This window comes from Siniperca chuatsi, linkage group LG9 (assembly GCF_020085105.1).
Source record: "Siniperca chuatsi isolate FFG_IHB_CAS linkage group LG9, ASM2008510v1, whole genome shotgun sequence".
NCBI classification, from domain to species: domain Eukaryota; kingdom Metazoa; phylum Chordata; class Actinopteri; order Centrarchiformes; family Sinipercidae; genus Siniperca; species Siniperca chuatsi.
This window is the reverse complement of record NC_058050.1, coordinates 1,047,732-1,069,388: the sequence shown is the minus strand read 5'-3', so window position 1 is coordinate 1,069,388 and position 21,657 is coordinate 1,047,732. Positions and strand designations below refer to the sequence as shown.

At 41.9% G+C, this 21,657-nt stretch overlaps 1 protein-coding gene across 5 annotated transcripts; it reads right to left on the bottom strand.

The window, feature by feature from the left end:
• Positions 1–8,641: 8,641 nt before the first annotated feature.
• On the bottom strand, positions 8,642–21,569 carry siglec15l (sialic acid binding Ig-like lectin 15, like). 5 transcript variants are annotated; one of them, XM_044206861.1, is made up of 8 exons: positions 21,491–21,569; positions 19,126–19,506; positions 17,749–18,108; positions 16,069–16,110; positions 12,619–12,714; positions 12,105–12,152; positions 9,702–9,736; positions 8,642–9,456 (listed from the first exon to the last, which is right to left on the bottom strand). In XM_044206861.1, exons 1-8 carry the CDS (start codon positions 21,543–21,545, stop codon positions 9,451–9,453), a joined length of 1,023 nt encoding a protein of 340 aa, XP_044062796.1. In that variant the 5' UTR covers positions 21,546–21,569; the 3' UTR covers positions 8,642–9,450. The 5 variants fall into 5 exon arrangements, with proteins under 5 accessions (XP_044062796.1, XP_044062795.1, XP_044062798.1 ...); XM_044206860.1 differs by having other exon boundaries at positions 8,642–8,917; XM_044206863.1 differs by lacking the exon at positions 9,702–9,736.
• Between the last annotated feature and the right edge of the window lie 88 nt (positions 21,570–21,657).

Genomic DNA, 21,657 nt, shown 5'->3' with positions numbered 1-21,657 from the left:
GGAGAGAAGTTTCAGAATAAAAGCCACGTGTAGGCGCCGTGGAGGCTGGAGTGATGCGCTTTCAAAATTAAAATAAAAACAATTTTATATATATATATATATATATATATATATATATATATATATATATATATATATAAGTAATTAATCGTGCTTTTAAATTATACATTTTTAAAAAGCTTAAAATAAAAAAGTAATATAATTATAATTACATGTTCAAAATTCCATTTTAAATTTCCATTGTAAATATGCTTAAAAAACAGCTTTTTGAAAACACTGCAACTGTGTCTAAACTATGGTTTTTTCCCCACCAGCTGGTTTGCAGCATGTCATCTGGAGTTTATTGTGATTCTCATTTTCAGATTGTAAAAAAAGTGTTCATATCAATATTCAGGTGTTCAAAACTTTTGTAAAGCCCGTTTGGCCTGTCATCGTTAGAAACACTGAGTTTTCAGAGGAAATGAACGCTTGGTCCCACGTCTCCACAGAGCAAACGTTATTGATCTCAGCAATTAGAGCTTCTCGTGTAGCTCTAATTGGAAAAAAGTACTGGTTACAGTTGTGTTTTCTTTGTATTATGCTCAATCTGCCTTTTATGATGAATATAATATGAATGAATGTTTGGTGGGAAATGTTAAAATGTAAAAATGTAAATGTTTCTCCTCTTTGTACTGTGTTTCTACAGTTTAGTTTCTTTAATGTGTATATGTATATATATATATATATATATATATATATATATATATATATATATATATAAATATGTTATAACCGTGATGTTCTGTGTTTCCAAAGTCCACGACAGAAAGTTATTTATTACTTCTCTCCAGCTGTAAAACCTGGTTCAATGCATAGATTTTCATCTCCAGTACTTGTTACACAGTTTTATAACACTGTTTATAAGAGCTCTCACAGGGAGTTTTTTGGAAAACTAAACAAATATATATATGTGTGTGTTTGTTGAAGTATTTCCTCATCAGGTGTAATGACAATGTTTTATGGTCATTTTCATTTTTTATCATACAGTCCAGTCTGGGTCGGAGAGGCGGGTACTTTTCTACGTATACTGGTTTTGTTAATTTTTTTTGTTTTATTGCATTTCCTGATTTTACAAAACAATAACGCAAAGACAATTTAAAGTTGCAGCGCTCCAAAACGTGACGTGAACAGGTGACAGAGAACGAGGCAACAAATAACCAAATGTGGAAGGCAAATTGAATGATAGTATTATACAAATATACATGTTTTCCTTAAAAAAACATATTTAAAGGAAAAAATGTTGATTTTGCAAGTGTTATTTTTGAGGTTTGTGAGGAAGTCAAGCCGGTGTCATGAAAACAAGTACTGAATGTGTTTCTAAAAAAGCCTATAAACACACTGAACGCTGGTTACATCGTCAGGAGGTAAATTAGAAAGTCGACGTTTTTAAATATTTCACGTCAGACTGCACAGATTTTAGCTGCAGAGCAGAGTCCTGGTGGCTTTATTTTGAAGCGAGCATCCTGTGTGTGTGCAGGTTTCATCATGGTGACAGGTCTGTGTGTGTGCAGGTGTGGTCTCTGTCAGGAAACCCTGCAGCAGCGGCAGCAGCAGCGGCAGCAGCAGCTGAGCGTGAAAGCTTCCAGAGCTTCAGAGAAAGACGCCGACGTTCAGTCCAAACACACGATTGTTCAGAGAGCTGCAGTCGGGACGTTTCTCTTCTGCGTCAACACGCCGGACACGGGACAGACTGTTCCAGCACACAGAGGACACAAAGAGAAACACATGGCCCGCTGACTTTGACTTTCCGGAGCTTTTCGCCCTCATCTCGTGGGCTTCATTAACAGATGGAGTCGCCCAGTTGTCATGGAGATTATCACATTTTTAAGAGGATGAAACATGTTTAAGTTCGAAAGGTTGAGATAGTTTTGTCCAAAGTTTACCTTCATGCGTTCACTGTGACTGACACGCCTTCCATCGCGGTTACTGTTATAAACCTGATGAAAACTAGCCTTCAGGCTAATTCTGGCATATTTACAGTATTTTTATTTTTTTTATTGACATGCGCTGATAAAGAATCCGAATCGATCAAATCAAGTCACAATAAGTACATTTGTGGCTTGAAAGCAGCAGCAGCTGGACTGCGATGAGACGCGCTTCATCGTTCATGCTCCCCTCAGGATGAACTCTTTCCATCTAGCGCCACCATCAGGTCGACATGTTAACGCGTCCGACACTTTGGTTTCTGACCAAACACCTGCAGAGCTGCTGACGCTCCCATCGGCCTCAGCTGCACTTGCATTTAGTGCTAATTAGCAAGTGTTAGCATGCTAACAGGCTAAGCTAAAATAGTAAATCAGGTAAATACGTACTAGAAATCAGCACGTTAGCATCAGTACAGCCTCACAGAGCCGCTAGCATGGCTGTAGACTCTTTGTCTGATTGCATGTTTATCTAATTTAGGCTACACTGACTAAAATAGTTTAGGTTAAATTAGCTTAGCATTTAATTGGAATTGATTATTATATTACCACATGACCCGTCTGTATTTTACCTATAAATAGAGACAAATTACACAGTTCTTTCCAGGAACCGTCCGCGGGAGTGATTAGGGATTTATGGAAAATAAAGTGTTAGTCGTTGCGAGCATGTTAGCATGCTGGTGTTAGCAGTTAGCTCAAAGCACCATTGTGTTTAGGTACAGCCTCGCAGAGCTGCTAGCATGGCTGCAGAGTTTCCTCCATGTTGGAGGGAAAGTTCATCCCTCCGATTTAAAAAGCGCCGCAGTTTGGTTCGATGCTTCAGATCCTCACACCCGCATTTAGAGACGTGAGGAGAGTCCAGGTCGAGTCCAAGTCCCAGTCAGAGACAAGTCCGAGTCGAGTCTCCAGGCTTTTAAGGCAAGTCCGTGTAAAGACCCAATCAAATCACAGGTCTTTAAAGGCAAATTACAAGATCAGTTCTCTGAATGGTGAACACTAAAACATCGGGATAGCTGATCGTTTTATTTTTAAAGCTGTGTTAATAAGACGTAAGCTGTGTTTCCCCCCAAATTTACTGATCCAGTCTTAGAGATTACACAACGAAACACAACGAGTCCCCGAGCTGAGCAGCCGGATGAGCCTCCTGAATTTTTGACCAAAATGCTCTCAGAGCTCCCGTTAATAATTTAAGGTGCAGCCTCAGTAACACTGAACCAGAGGAGGACAGGCACGGAGGAAGGCAGAGGAAAGGGCGAAGAAACCGACTCTACCTTCCATCGAACTGCCGGTAAGACAGCAGACCGGCCAAAGGAAGTGCCACTGGGATTAGCAACTGCAATGTGAGCACTGAACTTACACTACAGTCAACCCGCACAGGTGAGACAGTGCGATACCACGACAGGTGACACAAACGAAGGAGGAGCTGGCCACTTGTTCCACCTGACCAGCCAATCGGAAGGCAGCAGAAAGGTCATCAGCACGCCGTCGAGCCTCACGGGAGCTGTAGTTATTGAAAACTTAAGAAGTAATGGTTGTTTCAGGTCTGATGAAATAACGAAGCGCGCGGATTTCAGCTCGCTCAGTAACCGTCATCATCAGTCGTTTCAAAGCCGAAGCAGGCTTTTCTTTAGCGGCTTCATTTGTCACCATGGAGACGTAACGACAGATGCTTCACACTTTCAACCACATCCTGTGGCCGCCGAGTGGTTAAACACACAGCAGCAGATACACACACACACACACACACACACTGTCACACGTTCTGCAGCAGGCGAGGCTGAAACCTGCAGCAGCTTCTGGACTAAAACCTGAAGGTGAGCTGGACTCGAACTGACCAGAGAGACATGCAGAGAGTTAAAAAATCAACCTGTGTGTGTGTGTGTGTGTGTGTGTGTGTGTGTTTATCAGGCTGAAGCTTCAGGAGTATCAGATGCAGGTGAGCGAGCCGCAGTGAAAGCCTCAGCTGCACCACAGGCAGCAGCCGCTCTCACCAAACCACAGAGGCCTTTTGGGGGTTTTTAAGCGCCGCGCTCGGAGCACATGAGAAAAACATTTCCCGGAGATAGAGCTTCTCTCCCGAGGTGCCGTCGGTCTGATTGGCTGTGTTAAACCTTCAAAGGGCGAAGACAAAAAAAAAAAAAAAGATGATTTTAGCGATTCGGTTTAGAGGTATCCTGAGGGTTTTTTAGCCCTGAGCTCAGCCTCTCAGGCAAACATTCACATCCTGCCACCTTCGATTTGACCTTGATCTATGACCTTATGAAAATGTGTACAGGTACCACGTCCCAACATCCCCTGCTGCAGTCAACTGCATGGCCAAAAGTATGTGGACAGCTGAACATTCCTTTCATATGTGATATATTATTTATATTAATATAATATTATATAGTATATGATTAATATGGAGTACTTTTGTAATTTACCAAAGAATATATTTTGTATCATAGTTTTAAAATAAATGATGCCACAACTACGTTTATTTAAATATCAACACTCTTACCTTGTTTTCTCCGTTTTTCCTGTTAAGTAATGTTACTTAATAAGTAATAATATACTTACAGTTTTTCTCAGTTGCTAAAACACTAAACCCTACTGCCTGAACCAAACGCTCAGCTGCCTGAACCCACCGACTGAATCAATCGCTCTTTTGGCAAAACCATCAGCGCTTCTCACCTGTTCAGACACAACTCGCCGACACGTTTTCACTGTGATGCACCCGTGCTGCATGACAAAAGTCAAACACAGTTAAAGCACAGACGTCACCACCTGAACACGACGACTCAAAACTGATCCCACCTGTGGCGAATGACGTGAGGGAACATGTGAAGTAAGCCAGCTCAGAGAGCGCTGGTCTGTGAGGCCCTGCAACGGATAGAAACCTGAGAGGAAGAGGAGGTCGAGGTGGTCAGCGAAGACCAGGATCAGTAATATCTGATGAACTCAGAGCGACTGGGACAGACCATGTTCCTGTCCGTGGTGTGAGCATGAGGGAGGCTGGACAACCAAACACCAGCAGAGTCACTGTGTCCACCATGACCCCAAGATTTAGAGAAGAGGACAGGTAATTACCTTTTTTTGACATTATAGTACAGCATGTAAATGTTGACAGCAATCACTGTATGACATGCTCTATCCTGTACCACAGTACACTGTCAGTAAATATATGTTTCAGTACATCACTGCACCAATATACTGCAGTGTTGTAATGGAGGGCTGGTCTAACTGTTTGTAGGCCTGGTATTCATGGATATTTCTGTACTGTATTTTTACATGAGCTTCCTGCACACCAGCAGCAAACGCATAAGACTTCTGTTTTGTCTTTTTGTCCGAGTGCTAAATGCACAGGGTTTTTTTTGTTTTGCAACATGCATTTAGCCCACAGTGAACAATAAACATTTATTTCTCCAGCTTCGTGTCCCGAGCATTGTGTTTTCTATTGTTCTTCGTAGCGTTTAGCGGCTGTTCGGTAGTGTTTTTAATTTTGATCGACTCGATTTGACAGCACAGTTCAGTTCTGAGCACAGATTAAACTGTTTTGAGGTGAAGGTTTGGTTTTGCAAGAAGAGTCTGAGGTTTTGTGAATGCAGCTTGAAAATTGTGTTTTGTGTTCACAGTTTAGAGGAAAGGAGAGCAGCTTTCTAGAAACGTGTCTTAGCGATCGAGAAAAACTGTAATAAGTAATAATATTACTGTAACGCAGAGTCGTTACCCCTCTCACTCCCTAACCTCTTACCCAGGAAGTGCTTCAGTGAAACACCATTTACAGTATGCTAAATAATTACACAGCTATGACTATACTGACAGCAGCAACGCTCAGTGCTTCATCAGGATCAGGATCAGGATCAGGACTTGGATTGGCAGGAGATCAGGAGCAAAACATACATCCGTTGTTTTGACTGAGCTTTGACTTTCCAACGAGAAATGTTGATAATAGGCTCTGGCTCAGGGGGGGGCCCCCTCACCCCTGGGGCCCCATGGCCTGAGCCCGGTAGGCCTGTTCTGTAATCCATCCGTGGAAATATCATTGTGTGCTGTAGCATTAACAGACAGAGCTGTCCACATACTTTCGGCAATATAGTGTAAGTAAATACACCGTTGACGTGTGTTGATTCAGTCTTTAGTCATAATCCCGGAGAAAGTCCTCTGGCCCCCCCTGCTGGAGGGAATAAATACACACAGCAGCTAAAATCCTTAAAAGCAACAAGAACAGGCCGTCTGTGCTGATGTCAACAATAACTGCTGCTGTTTCACAAACTGTACCACTGATCCGTTACACTGAGCGTCAGACATCTGCTGAAGTTCCTCTGAGCTCACCTTCAGTCTCACCTGGACGTACCTGCAGGATTTAGCACGTCACGGCGAGTTTACAGCCAATCAGGGTCCAGTGTGAAGCTTACACAAGCGCGATGTGGACACTCGAAGGTCGCAAACACTGAGAATGGACTTCATAGTGAAGAAGGAGACATCTTGTGTCAGGAAGCAGCTTCTGAAATGAACTTGTGATAGATCTTACAACAGGAGAGAGGAGGAGGAGATGTGACGTGCCTTCCACTTTAGAAACTGAGATTTAAATGGATACAACAGAATCTGGTTTCCCTTAATTGATAAATTGATCCTGAAGTAGATATTCTGACCTTTTTGAGCGCCGTTATCTCTTTTATTATATTGTTGTTGTTGGTTTTGATCCTTGCCTTTTTACCCCCACACCCACATGCATACCATATTCTTTTTGCACATACTGTACTGTACATGCTTGTGTGTATACATGTACAGAGATACAGTATGTATGTAATAATAATAATAATAATACACTTTATTTGTGTAGCACCTTTCATAAAGGAAATGCAGCTCAAATGCTTTACAACAAAGAAATTACACGTGTGAGTGCTTCACATAAAAAAAGACAGAATGAACATAAAAACAGTCATTACTAATGTAAAATAAGATATCTGTACATATGTTCTATGTGCAAGAAGCCGCTACAACTTAAATTTCATTGTGCAACCCCGTGTTGTAAAAAGACAAACACACGAACCTCGTGATGGAAAGGGTCCACTGTAATATGTCTTTACACTGTTCTGTTGAATTGGGACCAAAAAATAATAATAAAGTGTTCAAAAAAGGGTTTAACCTTTAAAAAAATATGCACAATATTACAGAAAACATGCAAATATCACAACGAGTTTCACAAAAACAGACAGAGGCGGTGAAATTCAGCGCTCCTCCTGGTCGTTTCTAATCAATCAGGTGTCAAACCAACTATAGAAGCAGCCTTATTACAGTTTGTCTCAGTTGCTAACGAGCGTTGTTCAACACTGAAACCACATTTTCAAAACTCTTCACACAGTCAGAGGAACAGAAGTCCGTGCGGACCAGACTGGGACCCATTTTTCATTCAGCGACCGCACTTTTCAAAGTTCAGGAGCTCTTTTCCCGTTCGTCCTCCACAACACGCAGAACACTGTGTGTTTTCAGCACGTTGTTCTGACGCTAACACACTGCGTTCAGAATGATTACAGACACGTTCAAAACAGGACGATGAGCATTTCCGCAGTAATTCTTTTAAACTGCTGAAAGTAAACTGAAACCCTGCAGGCAGCGGAGACGTGTCTCCTGCAGGCCGCCGGACGGATCGGACGTCCAGCAGGAAGTTTATCAGCTGTGATGCTGATGAGGACAGAGAGCAGACTGGAAGCATCGCTGTGATTTACTGTAACGAACAGCTGCACATGTTGCTGCAGTAACGTGTAGGAAGTATTTTATTTATTCTTTTTTTATTATCACTGCAGCCCTGGAGCTTTCCCCTCTTTTTTCACCTTTTGGTTCTAATTTTCAAGTTCTATATTCAAATAAAAATTTAAATAAATAAAGACAGAAACTCGTTCACCCTAAGGACAAATTACGCACACAGAAACGGAGCAATGTAGTTTACTCCATTCAATGCAGTGAGGAAAACTGCAAAGAGCGGTACACAGGCGAGACCAAACAGCCGCTTCACAAAAGACTTTATCAGCACAGACGACACGCTAACTCGGGATTGTAGAGCGCCGTGCGTTTGCATCTAAAAGCTACAAACCGCACATTTGAAGACAGCGAGGTGAAGATTCAAAGTAGAGAGAAGAGTTGGTTCGAAAGAGGAGTCAAAGAAGCCATTTTTGTGAAGAAAGAAAACCCCTCTTTGAACAGAAATGGTGGTCTGAGATTCAATCTGCCCAAAGTTTACCACAGTGTATTAACACCGTGGTCAAGCCAATCACATGCTAATCAGGTACTTAACAGTGATGAGGGAGGTGCAGCCAGAAAACAATAGGCCTGATTACTGATTACTGGGCCATCATGGAAACTATTAGGTCAGTTTCAGGTGAAACTAGCTAATCAACAGATACTCAGGTAGACTCCTTCCTGAGGGCGGGGCTTATGTAACACAGAGTAGCTTAAATTTCTAGTTCCCGTCCCATTTTTTCACATTTGAGAATGACTTCCGGATGGGAGCCGAAACGTCTTGATTCTGAAAACAGCGTCCAGAGGACTACGACTGAAACCTTTTCTACGATGGAACACTCCTGGACGAATGAGGGACTACACCGTCTTACTCCCTGTTGTTAGTGTTTTTAGGTCAGTGTGTGAATGAAATGTGTGTTTCTGAATGAGAAGTGTTGCCAGTGTTTTGTTTTGTAGGTGAGATCAGCTGTTTGGCCAACATTCATGCTGCTGATGCAGACTGTGTGAAGAGTTTTGAAAATGTGGTTTCAGTGTTGAACGACGCTTGTTAGCAACTGGAAAAAAACTGTAGTGTTGTATACTGCAGCGCAGTGCAGGCTGTATACTGTACACTGAACACATCGCATGATGAACACTGTGCTTTCCATCTGTTCACAGCTCTGACGGCTCCGTAGGTTTTGACCGGTTGCAGGTTCATCGCAGCGTCACAGAGGAGCAGTCTGTGAGGCGCAGGACTGGAAAAACAAGGAGGAAGAACAACAGTCACTTCTGATTTTTGATCTGCTCTGACAGAACACGTTTCCGTTCATCAAAAGACGATGACGCAGAAATATCACGTCTGTTCTGAGATGAAAAATGTGCTTCTCCCTGAGAGCGATGTTCTGAACAATGTGCTTTCTGCTGTTTGGTGTGTTGTTCATTGACTGCGTGATGGTGTGCGTCATTCTGTTTATGATTTCAGAGCAGAGCTTGATTTTGAACGCGGGTGAAACTGTTTCGAGGTGAGAGTTTCATTTCACGAGAGGAGTCAGAGGTTTTGTAAATAGCGCTCGAAGAGGAGGTTTTGTGTTTAGTGGTTTCAGAAATTGTGTTTTAGCAATTGAGAAAAACTGCAATGCTGATCTGCCATTGGGGAGTAACGCTGTTGCCACAATACATGGCAGCACTGAAAAGGATTTCCAGAGGAAGAACGATGTGAAATGTCTCTTTCTAAACACATTTATATTTTCTAGCGTTCACAGGATCTGATGTTGAAGGGACTTTTTTGTTAATCCTGAAAAATAAAGAACAAAGGACACATCAGCTATTACCCTCACTATTTCTTTATAACATCAGAGGTGCATATATAACACATATAATATAACACAAATGAGACTGAATGCCCTCATACAAGTAACATAGACTCCATAAATGAATATCTTATCTTATCCTATCGATCTCTCTAAGATAATAAGTGTGCCCCACACCTTTACCCCCTGGCTGCAGAAAAGAAAGATAAATTAAAGATATAATTCATACTTTACTTGCTGCTGAACGATCACAGTAGAAGACGCCTGAAATAACAGATTTCATCCTTTAAAAACCCATTTTCATATGTCCACAGTATCAAACACAGTTTGAGTCATAGTTTGGAGCCAAACCGTTAAAAGACGACTGTAATAAGATCTAAACTAAGCTGCCACCTGGTGGTTGTGTCACAGTTCTTCAAATAGTAGCATCTTGTTAGCAAGCAGACAATTGTGAATAAATTCATATATATATATATATATATATATATATATATATATATATATATAAAATCATATATCTGGTGTGACTACAGTGGGCGTAACCACCTGGGAGCGTATCTATGTTCCCTAACCCCCTAACCCGAGAACTGGGGAACATACAGCAGGACCGTGGGAACATACAGCAGGACCATGGGAACAAATAGTACATACAGTACATACAGCAGGACCGTGGGAACATACAGCAGGACCCTGGGAACATACAGCAGGACCGTGGGAACATACAGCAGGACCATGGGAAGATACAGCAGGACCATGGGAACAAATAGTACATACAGTACATACAGCAGGACCATGGGAACAAATAGTACATACAGTACATACAGCAGGACCATGGGAACATACAGCAGGACCGTGGGAACATACAGCAGGACCATGGGAACAAATAGTACATACAGTACATACAGCAGGACCGTGGGAACATACAGCAGGACCATGGGAACAAATAGTACATACAGTACATACAGCAGGACCATGGGAACAAATAGTACATACAGTACATACAGCAGGACCATGGGAACATACAGCAGGACCGTGGGAACATACGGCAGGACCGTGGGAACATACAGCAGGACCGTGGGAACATACAGCAGGACCCCGTGAACATACAGCAGGACTGTGGGAACATACAGCAGGACCGTGGGAACATACGGCAGGACCGTGGGAACATACAGCAGGACCGTGGGAACATACAGCAGGACCCCGTGAACATACAGCAGGACTGTGGGAACATACAGCAGGACCGTGGGAACATACAGCAGGACTGTGGGAACATACAGCAGGACCGTGGGAACATACAGCAGGACCATGGGAACATACAGCAGGACCATGGGAACAAATAGTACATACAGTACATACAGCAGGACCGTGGGAACATACGGCAGGACCGTGGGAACATACAGCAGGACCGTGGGAACATACAGCAGGACCCCGTGAACATACAGCAGGACCGTGGGAACATACAGCAGGACCGTGGGAACATACAGCAGGACTGTGGGAACATACAGCAGGACTGTAGGAACATACAGCAGGACCGTGGGAACATACAGCAGGACTGTGGGAACATACAGCAGGACCGTGGGAACATACAGCAGGACCATGGGAACAAATAGTACATACAGTACATACAGCAGGACCGTGGGAACATACGGCAGGACCGTGGGAACATACAGCAGGACCGTGGGAACATACAGCAGGACCCCGTGAACATACAGCAGGACCGTGGGAACATACAGCAGGACCGTGGGAACATACAGCAGGACTGTGGGAACATACAGCAGGACCGTGGGAACATACAGCAGGACTGTGGGAACATACAGCAGGACCGTGGGAACATACAGCAGGACTGTGGGAACATACAGCAGGACCATGGGAACATACAGCAGGACCATGGGAACAAATAGTACATACAGTACATACAGCAGGACCGTGGGAACATACGGCAGGACCGTGGGAACATACAGCAGGACCGTGGGAACATACAGCAGGACCGTGGGAACATACAGCAGGACCGTGGGAACATACAGCAGGACTGTGGGAACATACAGCAGGACCATGGGAACATACAGCAGGACCATGGGAACAAATAGTACATACAGTACATACAGCAGGACCGTGGGAACATACACGGCAGGACCGTGGGAACATACAGCAGGACCGTGGGAACATACAGCAGGACCGTGGGAACATACAGCAGGACCGTGGGAACATACAGCAGGACTGTGGGAACATACAGCAGGACCGTGGGAACATACAGCAGGACCATGGGAACATAGGAATGACCCCAAAGATCTTGGAATAATGTGTGAACGTTTCAAAAACAGGCTCCTCTAGCTTGCTAGTAGCTAACTAGCTTGCTAACGGAAAACACAAAACACAACTACGTATACTTGTGGACAAATCACTGCTTTAAATTAGGCTGCAACCAATAAAACAAAATAGTGATATAAAATTCATGTTAGTGATATGAAAAGCTGGATTTTAACTCTCAAAACAAAATGGTGACACTTCCTGTAATCACACGCTACACGCGGGATATGGGACCAACACCATCCACCATCTTGTACCTTTCTGTGTTGTATGTTACTACAATGTGACATCACCTGGTCTGGTTTATGTGCAGCCTGAAACTCACCTGGTTCCTCCTGGTGTTTTGTGGAGCTTCTGAAAGTAGCATGTTGAGCTGTAAAGAAAAACAACAACCTCTTATTAGAACTGAGGCTTTGCACAAAACAAGGCAGCTGCTTTGCTTAGATTATTTATGTAATTTTGCAATGCAAATGGCGTGTGGGGGGGGCTGAAGACGTCCAAAAACAAGACCTAATGTTGGTGAAATCACTGTCAGCTGTCAGTGTGCAAACTGTGTACACATTCAGTAAATCACATTGTGTAGACTCTTTAGTCTAAGCTGCAAATAAAGGAATGTATAAGTTTCTCTGGTTGGGATATGTGCAATGCTTTAGAAATGGATTTGTCAGACTGGCTGTGCTGGGTAGCCGTGTTAGCTAAAGCTAGCTTTGGCTACATCGGCAAGGATATATATATCATTTCAAAAGCATCACACATATCCCAACAACAGAACTAACCACTGGTTCATAAATCACTTTAATGACTTCCTTCTCAAATATCGATGTGCTAACAGGACTCACAGGAAGCGGAGCTGGTCACAGTGACAGCGGAGTAAACCAGCTGAAGCTCAACGTCGCCCTCAGCAGGAGAGTCCGAGCCTTGTTGATGATTCTCCTCTTCAGATACAAAACAACATGTTTACACTTGTATATTTATTCTAAGTCAGTCGTTTCCAACCTTTTTTGTCAGACAACCCATCATGTTCTAAAGTTTCAAGTTCATTTATTTATAAAGCACATTTAAAAACAACCAAAGTTGACCAAAGTGCTGTACAATAACTTAACATAGATAGAATAAAATCACATAACATGATAGTCAGCATAGAAATACTATCCCATACACAAATAAATAGGTAAAGGAGAATTTATAAACACAAAAGAGTAAAAAAAGTGAGGCATAAAACCATTAAGGGCACTCAAAGGCCTGAGAAAACAAGTGGGTCTTAGGTTTAGTCTTAAAAGTGTCTACAGAGGGGGAACACTTAATTGAAAATGGTAAACTGTTCCAAAGCTTTGGGGCGGCTACTGTAAACGCATGATCGCCTTTACCCCTTAGCCTCGAACGTGGGACAGCCAGGAGCAGCTGGTCTGAGGATCTGAGAGCTGGGGCCATTACACGTCCTAATACTACTAATCTAACCTTACCTAACTCAGGAACCTCGCCCTACAGCCCAGCTACCTGTCTTCACCGCCGGCAGCCCTAACCGGCACGCGAATGGCACCTGCCCCAAGCAACGAGTGCTCTGATAGGCTTGGCCGTCCGCACCAAGCGCCCACTAAGTACCCACCTCAACTCTCTCCCTATCAACACTTCGTAGTCCGTCCCTCCAGTCCTCACCAGGCACAGGTGAAGCCACTTATTCTAATCAGTGTCCGCAGCAGCTCCCCTCCCACGTTAACGCTACATTGCCCGTATGGTAGAGGGACTACACCGTCTTATTGCCCGTATGGTAAGTTTAACGTTAACATTGCATAACATTAGCTAACTAAAGAGGTAGACCTTTATTTTCCAACCTCGAACAGACTCACTTGGTCAAAAGTATTATCACCCTAAATTCTAACTTCTGTGCATGCCGGTTTAATAACTCTGGCTAACATACGCGCCCCGTTAAGTTAACATCGTTAGCACAGTTGGGCGTCTTGCTCGAACGCTAACCCAAGGCTAATTCGTTAGCTGGCTAATTAGCTAACAAGCCACGTATGGTGAGCACAGACATCGAATCCTGCTAATTATTGCTAACATATAAGTAAAATACTAGAATTTCACTCTCCAAAAAAACTTGGATGGTCTGTTATTTAATTGATTGCACAGCAAGCCATATTATTCTTCAGATATTTTCATGAAAAAGTCTCCAAAAGGCACAAACACGGTCGAGAGGTCAAGTTCGGTGACTCGCTGAGTTGAGGTGATGGGCGGATAGCAGACAGCAGACCGTTAGTAGTGGCACCCCCCACCTGTCACTCAAAGCGACCACGCCCTTAATTATGCATAAAACATACTTATGAATATTATATTCCATTTCTGCCAATAGCTCCTCCTAAATGTTACACACTGGACCTTTAAGAGTTGTTCTACCAAAGTGACATTTCCCTTCTAAACTGCTTTCATTTTAATAAATTATGCAATTTTTCACAAAAAAGCAAAGATTAGAGAAAAGTCCAAAAACTGAAAACAGATTTCTGTATCAGAACTTTGTTTCTTCTTCTTTCCTCTCCCATTAATCATCTCACGACCCCTCAGATTTATCTGGTGACCATTTGGAGGGGCCCGACCCCTAGGTTGGGAACCACTGGACTAAACTAGCTAACTGTATATAAAGCAGTTAAAACTAGCTAACTGTGTATAAAGCAGCTAAAACTAGCTAACTGTATATATAGCAGCTAAAACTACTAGCTAACTGTGTATAAGGGGTTAAAACTAGCTAACTGTATATAAAGCAGTTAAAACTAGCTAACTGTGTATAAAGCAGTTAAAACTAGCTAACTGTATATAAAGCAGTTAAAACTAGCTAACTCTAACTGTATATAAAGCAGTTAAAACTAGCTAACTGTATATAAAGCAGTTAAAGCTAGCTAACTGTATATAAAGCAGTTGAAAGTAGCTAACTGTATATAAAGTGGTTAAATGTATATAAAGCGGTTAAAACTAGCTAACTCTAACTGTATATAAAGCAGTTAAAACTAGCTAACTGTATATAAAGCAGTTAAAGCTAGCTAACTGTATATAAAGCAGTTAAAAGTAGCTAACTGTATATAAAGTGGTTAAAACTAGCTAAATGTGTATAAAGCAGTTAAAACTAGCTAACTGTATATAAAGCAGTTAAAAGTAGCTAACTGTATATAAAGTGGTTAAAACTAGCTAAATGTGTATAAAGCAGTTAAAACTAGCTAACTGTATATAAAGCAGTTAAAACTAGCTAACTGTATATAAAGCAGTTAAAAGTAGCTAACTGTATATAAAGTGGTTAAAACTAGCTAAATGTGTATAAAGCAGTTAAAACTAGCTAACTGTATATAAAGCAGTTAAAAGTAGCTAACTGTATATAAAGTGGTTAAAACAAGCTAACTGTGTATAAAGCAGCTAAAACTAGATAACTGTATATAAAGTGGTTAAAACTAGCTAAATGTATATAAAGCAGTTAAAACTAGCTAACTGTATATAAAGTGGTTAAAACTAGCTAAATGTATATAAAGCGGTTAAAACAAGCTAACTGTGTATAAAGCAGCTAAAACTAGATAACTGTATATAAAGCAGTTAAAACTAACTCCACATCGAGCAGCTACAACAGTAAAATGTTGCTCTAACATTGATGCATCAGTAAAAACAATCTAATATTTAATATACTGTATTTTTATACTGTAGTATTAATACATTTACTTAAGTATAGGATCTATACTTCTTTCAGCTCTGTTCATCCCACTGTATCCATGGAAAAGTGGTTAGGAGCGAGTGATATTCTAAAAACTCTTCTTCTAAATGTCTGAAAAATGTAAAATGTAAAGCTACAGTACACTAGTCTGAACCACTTAACTACTTCTGCGTTTCCATGAATAGGAGAAGTGTCTGCTCGAGCTGAGGAGGAAGAAATGAAGACCAAACACGTGATGAATCTGGTCATTTCAGAAGAATGTGACATTTTGAAGTTAACGCCACAGTTTGTGAGGTTGGAGAGACAAGTATTGTTTAAGTCATAACGTGACTTAATGTGACCGCGACATTTTAATGGAGTTTGTTTTGTAAAGAAATAAATAAAATGTTTAGTGAAAGATTGAGGAATATGTAAAGTGGTTTGTCAGACACTCGCCACCACATGTTGGAAAGTAAAAACAAAAACAACCTGTTCCTCTTTTTTAAAGGTTTAGGGCTGTAAAAGGGGAACAAGATCGGGAGCAACAGGTGAAAAGTCATAGTCTTTCCTTTCATTATCACTCTTCCAACATGGCAGTGGTGTCCTGTAAGATTTCACTTACCTGTGTCAGTATTTTCACAACCAGGAGACGACTTGACACGAGCTGCAGATGAAAGTTTGCATATAAGAATGAAAAAGAACCTGATGAATCCAGGAATCAAGCAATTGTTTGACATCTGAAGTTTATAATTATTCATCTGAAATGTTTAACTTAAGTTTGTCCTCCATGTTGCATCACACATTTACATGTACATGAGTAGTAGAAGTAAGGTTTGGTAGTTAAGAGTTGAAGTGTTTATATGGTTAAACTTAACAACCTGAGTTAACATAATTTAATGGTCAGGGTCATGTCTGAAGCGTGTGTTGTAACACAGTGTTCAAGTAATATTGTACAGATTATAATTACGAGAATTATTTTTTGTACGTCAGTTTCCTAATTCCTAGAGACTTGGCGTAAAGAACTAGTGTTACAGAAGTGTCAGATGGCAAAATGGCTCCAAACACTACATTAGTGGCAGTTACTACATAAAACCCAATATTAACTCTTCCGCTTAAAAGGAGCTACACAATTTTAGCTTGAATTTGGTTTAACTTGTTAGCAAACAGCTACGAATATGTAAAAGTCAGTTTAAGCTTCATTATCTGGCGTGACAACAAGGTCAGCACTGGGAGTAACCATCTTATAGAGCAGTGTATAAACGTTTCGAAGTCGGAATAACTGGCTCCTGTAGCTCGCTAGTACTGTTAGCTTCTAGCTAACTAGCTTGCTAACGGAAACAGTGTTTTCAGAAGCAAACTACTTTTTCACTGATACCTTACTCTGTTACAAAAAACAACTATAGGAAAGCTGTTTGTTCATCAGACTTTTAAAAAGACAACTACAGTAAGGTTACAAACCAGCAGAGCAGTATTAGCATGTAAGCTAATGCTCGCCATGGAGCTGAACACAATCAAGTAACCAAGCTAAGGGCAATCCTAACTTGAAAGTTGTTCATCTTTGTCTGGCCAACCTGAGCTAATTCTTTTGTGGATTTGCCTGCCCAGGGACTGCTGATAAAAATTTAGCTATCTAGCTAACTCTGGGACGGTCAATGACTGTCCATTGTCCCTGTTACCTGTTAACTCTAACCCTAACCAAACAAAATAAAAATAAATAAAATAAAGATGCACAGAGTTTAAAAAAAAACTGTCCTAAAAATAATGACATTATTTACCCTAAAGTTTAATCAGCCAAAAATGTACGAGTCTGACCTACAAGCATGTTGTATTTATTAGAAAATGATCAGTTGTAATGGTCAAAATTTCAATCCTGGTTGATTTGGTGACACTTACAAATACTGGTGGTACTTAACGGTGGTTATAAAAAGCAGCTACTCTGTTGGAGATGCAACAGAAGAGGAACGACAGGAACAACTCGCGTATCTGTTTACAGTGCAGCCAAACAAACTGTTGGCTGAGAGGAATCATCACCTTCATGTTGTTTTAATACGACTAATAATAATTGAAAGTTGTCTGCCGCATCACGTCCTGTATGTGCATGCATCATTTCAATGCGTGAGTACAAAGTGAATGCCATGCAGGGAAGTTGAACTTTAATAAAATCTACTATATAGTGGCAGTTACACAATGTAAATAGGGCTATAGCTGAAATAATGCTGACCATAAATAGTATAAAAATGGGGTATATATTGTAAATATCATAAGGATAATAACTTTAACTGTACTTTTAACAGCAGCTCACCTTTGTTTCTTGTATAGCAGATGAACCCTGTCGACAGCAGCAGCAGCAGCGCGATGAGGCCACAAACAGTCAGAGTTATTATCAGAGTATTACTGGGTGGATACCTCCACTCTGCTCCGCCCAGCCGGCTCTCCACCCTGCAGGTAAACACATCCTCCTCCAGGTACGGCACAGAGCTGATCAGCCGGTACGGGCTGACGTTAGAGGTCTGGACCTGGTCTCCTATTGGGCTGTTGGAAGCTGACAGCCAGGTGATGGTGGGCAGCGGGTGGCCCTCCGCCTCACACTGCAGCCTCCGGGTGGAGCTGTCTGAGCCAGGGCTCGTCTCAACCACGGACAGGCTCAGGATCTGGGGTTTAGCTGCGAAAAAAGCATCATGGACAAAATTTAAATGTGCGATATAACTCAGTCAAGTAAAATTTGTGACATGACAATTTGTATCATCATTTGTGACTATATACTATATTAAATTTCTACTTCTTTCTGTGTTTATGTCTTGTTTTATATTTCACAAAAATTACCATTTTCAGGTTAAACTAAAAAGTTTACGACTCAACAACATTTTAATGTGGAAGAAGAAGAATGTGTTTCCGTTTCAAAGCTCCACGGCTGAGCTCATAGACTGTAAGATACACTCTGACGGTATATAAAGATGGACGACATGACATCTAGATCGCCCCCTGTTGGCGGGCTGCAGTACAGGTCATAAACCCCGCCCCCTCCATGTCAGCGGATGGGACATGAGACAAACTAAAAACTCAAGTACACATCAAACAAATTTTTCCTACAGATGGTTTCTATCATTTTAGGTAGTTCTTATCACGCAGATATTTGTTCAAATGTTCATTTTTCTAATAAGTTTGGTTCTAATTAGTTATTTCATGCTATAAAAAGGGGGTTTCACGTCATGATTGACAGCTGAGGTCGGCTCGCTATTGGAAAACGCATCGTCACAGAGCTGAAAACAGGCTGTTTCTCTGAGCTCAGGAAGACTTTTTAGAGATACGTGGTTCTCACAGGACGGCGACGCTGCAAACACGTGATCATCTTATAGACCATGATGCATTGCTGCAGGTTAAACTACCCAACAGGATATAAAGCAGTTAAAATGAGCTCAACCTGAAACATCTGCAGCAGTAAAATGCAACACACACATGAATGCAGCAGGAATATGAATCCAGAAACATCAGATATAATAAAACACTGACAGGAAGCGTTTTACTGCACAGGGACGACTCTCACTGAACACTTTAAGGAACTTTAGCTGATTATACTTCATACTTTTACTGCAGTGAGGTTTGGATGCAGGACTTTGACAGTGTGGTATCAGTACTGCAACTTAAGTAAATGACCTGATGGTGATCCAGAAGCTCTTACCTGTTACATAAAGCTGTGTCTCTTTTTGTAAATTATTCCACCAACCATTATCCAGCTCCACTTGGCAGAAGTACGTCCCGTTATCAGTCAGATGTACCCTCCTGATGAGGAGTGACAGCTCCCCCCATCGAGGATCTCCCGCCAGGGAATATTTTAATCCGGAAACTGAACAGTCGCTGAATCTTTCCATGGAGTTGTTTTGAACTGAACATCTGAAGAACGGAAAAGCACTCGTTTCTCTAGCCAGCCATTTAACGGTGATCTTCCCTGAAAAGTCCTGCTGTTTGGGATGGGTGAAGGAGCAGCTGAGGACAGCGTCTTCTCCTCTGGGGACAGAGACCACCGGAGAGACCTTCATGTCCCAAGAATCAGAAAAAGACCCTGAAGAGGAGGATCACATCAGGATGAGCTCATGACAGTTTGGAGTTATTTCAACTCTTTTTGGGTTGTTTTTATAGAAAACTTCAAAGATGCTGGTTTGGTGTGTTGGTTCTCTGACCTACATTGGTTCATTATACTAAAGAACAGTGGCCCGGGTCCATTTTACAGATCTGGACCAGATTTGGATGTGGATTTGAATGTCCACAAGTCCTGGTGCAGATCTGTAAAACAGTCAGTAGATAGTAGCAGATAATGTTTTGGACCAAACTTTAAAGGACCGTTTCACCAATTTCACACATCAAGATCAGTTCTGTGGTCATGGCTGTGAAAACACTTGTGTCATGTCTTCCATGGCTCTGCAGGAAGTCTGAGGAAATATCCCTGATGATGTCACAGTGATGTCATCAGGATTATCTCAGTTTGGGCTTGGAGACCACCAAGCCTCCAGGAACGGCGCTGGGCTGTGAGGTCATTTTGGCGTAGTGGCCGCACGAGGTATTGCATCCGCGTTCATCACGCACACCGGTACAAGCAGCTTTTCCCCCCATACACAATCATTGAGGCTTTTTCGGCTTATGCGGCCAGTGTGCAACTTTCATATAACTGAATGGGACGCCATCTTTGAACACAGTGTCCTGTTCTCCTTAATACATCCATGGAGACGACGAATGTTTACCCATGCTAGCAGCGCGGCTCTGCGGATGCAACTTTGTTCTACTACGAAATTTTAAAATACACATTCATGCTCCCCTCAGGAAGAACTGTAATAACTCTGCTGATCCTCTGACTTTCCATCTAGCGCCACCATCAGGTCGACATGTTAACGTGTCCGACACTTTGGTTTCTGACCAAATACCTGCAGAGCTGATGCCGTTCCCATCAGCCTCAGCTGCACTCTGTGTTCACTGCTAATTGGCTAATGTTAGCATGCTAATACGTGGTAAACATTATACCTGCTAAACATCAGCATGTTAGCATTGGCATTGTGAGCTTGTTAGCATGCTGATATTAGCATTTAGCTCAGAACTGTGTCTAAGTGCAGCCTCACAGAGCTGCTAGCAGGGCTGAACACTCGTAATCTTCTTAATGCATACCCTATTTATGGTTAGTAGTTATATTCTGGACGTGTGGAGTTTGAAAGCGGTAGGCTTTTACCAAACAGGAAGGGTACAACAATAGATTGTGTTGTAGAAAAGGTTTCAGTCGTAGTCGTCTGGACGCTGTTTTCAGAATCAAGACGTTTCGGCTCCCATCCGGAAGTCATTCTCAATTGTGAAAAAATGGGACGGGAGCTAGAAATTTAAGCTACTCTGTGTTACTTAAGCCCCGCCCTCAGGAAGGAGTCTACCTGAGTATCTGTTGATTAGCTAGTTTCACCTGAAACTGACCTAATTGTTTCCATGATGGCCCAGGAATCAGTAATCAGGCCTATTGTTTTCTGGCTGCATCTACTTCATCACTGTTAAGGGCCATCTTGGAAACAGTTAGGTCAGTTTCAGGTGAAACTAGCTATTAACAGATACTCAGGTAGACTCCTTCCTGAGGGCGGGGCTTATGTAACACAGAGTAGCTTAAATTTCTGAGTTCCCGTCCCATTTTTTCACAATTGAGAATGACTTCCGGATGGGAGCCGAAACGTCTTGATTCTGAAAACAGTGTCCAGACGACTACGACTGAAACCTTTTCTAAGATAGAACACTCCTGGACGAATGACGGACTACACCGTCTTAATAGATTGTGTTGCATTATGGGAAATGTAGGATCCAGTGTTTCTGGAGCCATATTAGGGTCTACAAGTCAGGATATCTCCACCTCTGCTGCACAGATTTCTGTATTAATCTGTTTCTTGTGAGTTGCCTTTAAAGGGAGGCAGTTTGTCTTTTTTTGTTTTGTTCGACTATCAAAACATGTAACCAAGTAACCAGACATTACAGCGTCATATGGATGATCCCGTCCCCCCCTGAACAAAAAAGAAAGATCTTACCTGTGATGATCCTCGACAGAATAAGACAGAAACACTGAGTCTGCTGCCACATCATCCGGCTGATCAGACAGAACCTCAAGTAATAAGAGAAACCCTCAGACCTTCAAACTAAAATAGCAAATTCAGGAAGTCTTGTGAAATGTGGCATATGAAACTAATTATTTCCT

Bases quoted from the DNA above. Each gene is read 5' to 3' on its own strand.
- siglec15l (XM_044206859.1), bottom strand. From the start codon at position 21,545: ATGATGTGGCAGCAGACTCAGTGTTTCTGTCTTATTCTGTCGAGGATC. The intron at 19,507-21,490 runs GTAAGATCTTTC...CCTCCTCTTCAG, and splicing joins TCTGTCGAGGATCATCACAG to GGTCTTTTTCTGATTCTTGG. The intron at 16,111-17,748 runs GTGAGCTGCTGT...TTTCATCTGCAG, and splicing joins CTGCTATACAAGAAACAAAG to CTCGTGTCAAGTCGTCTCCT.